Source organism: Nematolebias whitei, chromosome 16 (assembly GCF_014905685.2).
Source record: "Nematolebias whitei isolate Nwh7 chromosome 16, NemWhi1, whole genome shotgun sequence".
Classification (NCBI taxonomy): Eukaryota; Metazoa; Chordata; class Actinopteri; order Cyprinodontiformes; family Rivulidae; genus Nematolebias; species Nematolebias whitei.
The window spans coordinates 1,025,193-1,028,561 of record NC_056513.1 but is presented as its reverse complement, the minus strand read 5'-3'; the positions used below and the strand labels follow the sequence as shown (position 1 = coordinate 1,028,561).

At 44.0% G+C, this 3,369-nt stretch overlaps 1 protein-coding gene across 1 annotated transcript in view; it reads left to right on the top strand.

Annotated features, from left to right (window-relative positions):
• The first annotated feature begins 2,609 nt into the window (after positions 1 to 2,609).
• The window catches only part of papss1 (3'-phosphoadenosine 5'-phosphosulfate synthase 1), a 30,754-nt gene continuing 29,994 nt past the window's right edge, over positions 2,610 to 3,369 (top strand). Inside the window, exon 1 of the mRNA XM_037690030.1 lies at positions 2,610 to 2,848. Coding sequence (XP_037545958.1) covers positions 2,792 to 2,848 — 57 coding nt within the window. The 5' untranslated portion in view covers positions 2,610 to 2,791. The remainder of the gene's footprint in view (positions 2,849 to 3,369) is intronic.

The window sequence follows — 3,369 nt, the reverse complement described above, 5'->3', positions numbered from 1 at the left end:
GTCCACTGACGGCCACGTTAGAGAGACACAACTCTAATTAAATATATACATTGTTGTCTTTCTATTTGTCCAAGGAGACTCTCAATTATTCAGTCATGCTAATGTTTCCATGGAAGGATTCTGAATAATTCAGAACGCAATAAACTAAATCTTTACTCGTATGGAAACTAAAATATTGTTAGAACCAAGTGACAGTTGAGAAGTTGTTTCAGCAGAAGTTTGGTGGAGACTTGAAGTGAGCGGTTCATACAAAACAGGAAACTCAGGAACAACCATGACGCTCACAGGTTGAATCAGGTCGTGTGGACGGGAAACGTTTCGTCTTTCATTCCAAAGCCTTCATGAGTCTGAGTCCTGCCACCACGAGCTGTCGTACGAACCGAAGCAAACACGGCGCTGGTCCGTACAGCCGAGCACAACAGAACCCCCAGCACTGATCTCTTCAGACCTAACGAGGTCTGGTCGTCTGCACCGATTCTTCTTCGCTGAAACGTTTTCACCTGGTTAGATTTATCCAGCTGGATTACTGAGCAGCATCAGGACAGTCTCTTCAAACGTTTGCTGCTGCCTGACATTGGTTGGAAAAAGATGCGCACGTTTTCATCTTCAGGTTGGGACCATGTGAAAATATGAGATGTCTATACAGGAACAACATCTCTGCTAAAACCAACTGAACGACTGCTGAAACTTCCTGAGAAACTGGAATGGAGTTGTCAAAGCTGAAACAAAGCAGAACACCAGCTAAAAGCTACTTTTAAAGCAAAGCTAAAAGTAGCAACAGGCTAGCTAAACCATACGGTAACAAAAAGCTAGCTAAATTAAATGCTAAAAGCAGCAAAGACCCAGAAACTGAAAGTAGTGTCAAGTCAACTAAAAGCTAAAACCAAAAAATGCTAACGGTCAGCCAGGAGTATGAAAGGACTAGCAGGAAATTAAAAGTAGCAAAATGTTAACCAAAACCTTAAACTATGAAACTGACAGCTAAAAATCAAATGTGTAAAATGTCTAGCTAGATGTTAAAAGAAGCTGAAATGCAGCTACAAACTGAAAGGATAGCGCGAGCGGAGGCTGCGCAGGAACTGTTTGCTGAAGGGCCAGTACGTGGATGTACTCAGTTAAAGTACTATGTTCTGAAAGTCCTGCACTATTTTAAAGTGCCCAGACCCAAATAGCCCAGCATGTCGGCCTCTAATCTTGTGGGTTCTGCTGTTCAACCAGATGTGGGCTGTGATGACAGGACGCTCCTGGGCCTCCTCTGTATTACAGGGTGGCACGTTTCGCCTCATCTAACGGCCTGCAGACACTTTTGAGGTTTACCTTCGGGGTGTAAGCCCAGTGGCCCCACACGCTGTTAAACAGCAGCTTCAGCTGAGGCTGGGTGGGGCAACGAGTCCTCTCGTAACCAAGCCCTATAGTTTCTTTCAGGACAAGTAACAGACAATTCCAATTAAAACAACATTTATTTAAAAAAACATGCACAGTTCTATAATTCTTAAACAGGCAACTGTTGTTTGAATTATTATAGCCACAGATTCGTAGTCATAAAGACGAGCAAATAAAACTCTCTGCTGACTCCATATAGAGCACATTTGTGAATAAGACAGAAAAAGTCGACTGTCATCATTTCTGCTCCACATTTAAGGCTGAACAGTGGTTTCAGGGAACAGAGAGTTGTCCTACCGGCCTTGGAGGGGCCTCCTGGTTGCTCTTGGTGGAGTTGCAGATGTCCGACTCCTGATGCTGATGCTGCTGCACCCTGTGTGCTCTGTGCTCCTCACAGGCTGCACTGTTACATTACACGACACAGCTGCTGGCTTTTTATGAAGCGCTCCTCCCTGACCGCCCCGCATGTTCTGAGAACCATCCAGCCTCCAGCCTCACATCCCTTCTCATCCAGAGCAACTGTCCTGTAATCAGGGCACACACATCCTGTGATGTGCTCGTGGGACAGAGCTGCTCCACACTATTCACAGCTGGGACTGTTTTCAAGAAATAAAACTTTACAAACTGAAAAAGCACAAGGTTAAAAATACAATCAGGAAATGGATACATTTCTTGATTCTATTGAAATCCAGTCATTATCAACGAGAAACTTTTTCATTTCTGATCATGGTGACGTTTTATAATGTTTTATAACGCTTAATAATGTTTGTGTGTGTGTTAAAGTGGAGTTTTCTTTTCGCCTAAGAATAAAAACATGTCAGGTCTGGTGATGCTCTGCAAACACGCACGGTCCGACAGCGCGATGGAGAAATAAAACTGACATCAGATCAGTTTCCGCTCCGACCGGAAATTACAGCGGAAATGCGTCACTTATTCGCAAGTGACGTGGCAGCTATAGAAGTGGGTGCAGTCCTTTTAAGTCAGCCGGGCAATGACAGCGATGATGAGTGGGGGAAGCGACAAGCGTTGAGTCGGCGATCCTCTGACTTTATCCATTATGTTGGGATTGTAGCAATAAAGCACTGCATCACGACATAAATCAGCTGTGTTTTATTTGCATCACTCGCGTGGTCAACGTGTCCACGAGCCACAGTATCTGCTTGAAATAGAGCGCAAACCCCGCCTACTCTGTCAACCACTTTGTCAGCCGGGTAACAAATGGAGTGCAGCTACTGCTCCTGGTCGTTGCCCAAAACCTTCTCCGGTTCCCACCGTTCAATGAAATTACCTGTCCCTGCGTTAAACGTTTATTTGCACAAATAAACACAAACTTTTCCTTTACAAACAAAATCTTCGCGTGTATGTGTTTTAAAGAGTTAGTTGTCCGTTGATTTCGCTGCAGTCAGACATGATGGAGACGCACGGAAACAAGAAACCGAAGCTGAGCAACGTCACCGAGAGCTGGGTGAGTTTTATTTCTTCAAACTGGATTTAGACGAGACGTTTAGTCTGGACCTGGATCAGAGTCTGGACCTGGATCAGAGTCTGGACCTGGATCAGATCTACACGAAACAAATTTAAAAAGCCATCGAGACGGTGGATCAGCGGCTCGTTCAGCCCTTGTTGCTAACTCGAGAGAAGCTAGGTTGAGCTAAAACATCGATCCTTTACTGATCCTTTACTGATACATCGATCCTTTACTGATGCTTTACTGATGCATCGATCCTTTACTGATACATCGATCCTTTACTGATACATCGATCCTTTCCTGATACATCGATCCTTTACTGATACTTTACTGATACATCGATCTTTACTGATACTTTACTGATACATCGATCCTTTACTGATGCTTTACTGATGCTTCGATCCTTTACTGATGCTTCGATCCTTTACTGATGCTTCGATCCTTTACTGATACATCGATCCTTTACTGATGCATCGATCCTTTACTGATACATCGATCCTTTACTGATACATCGATCC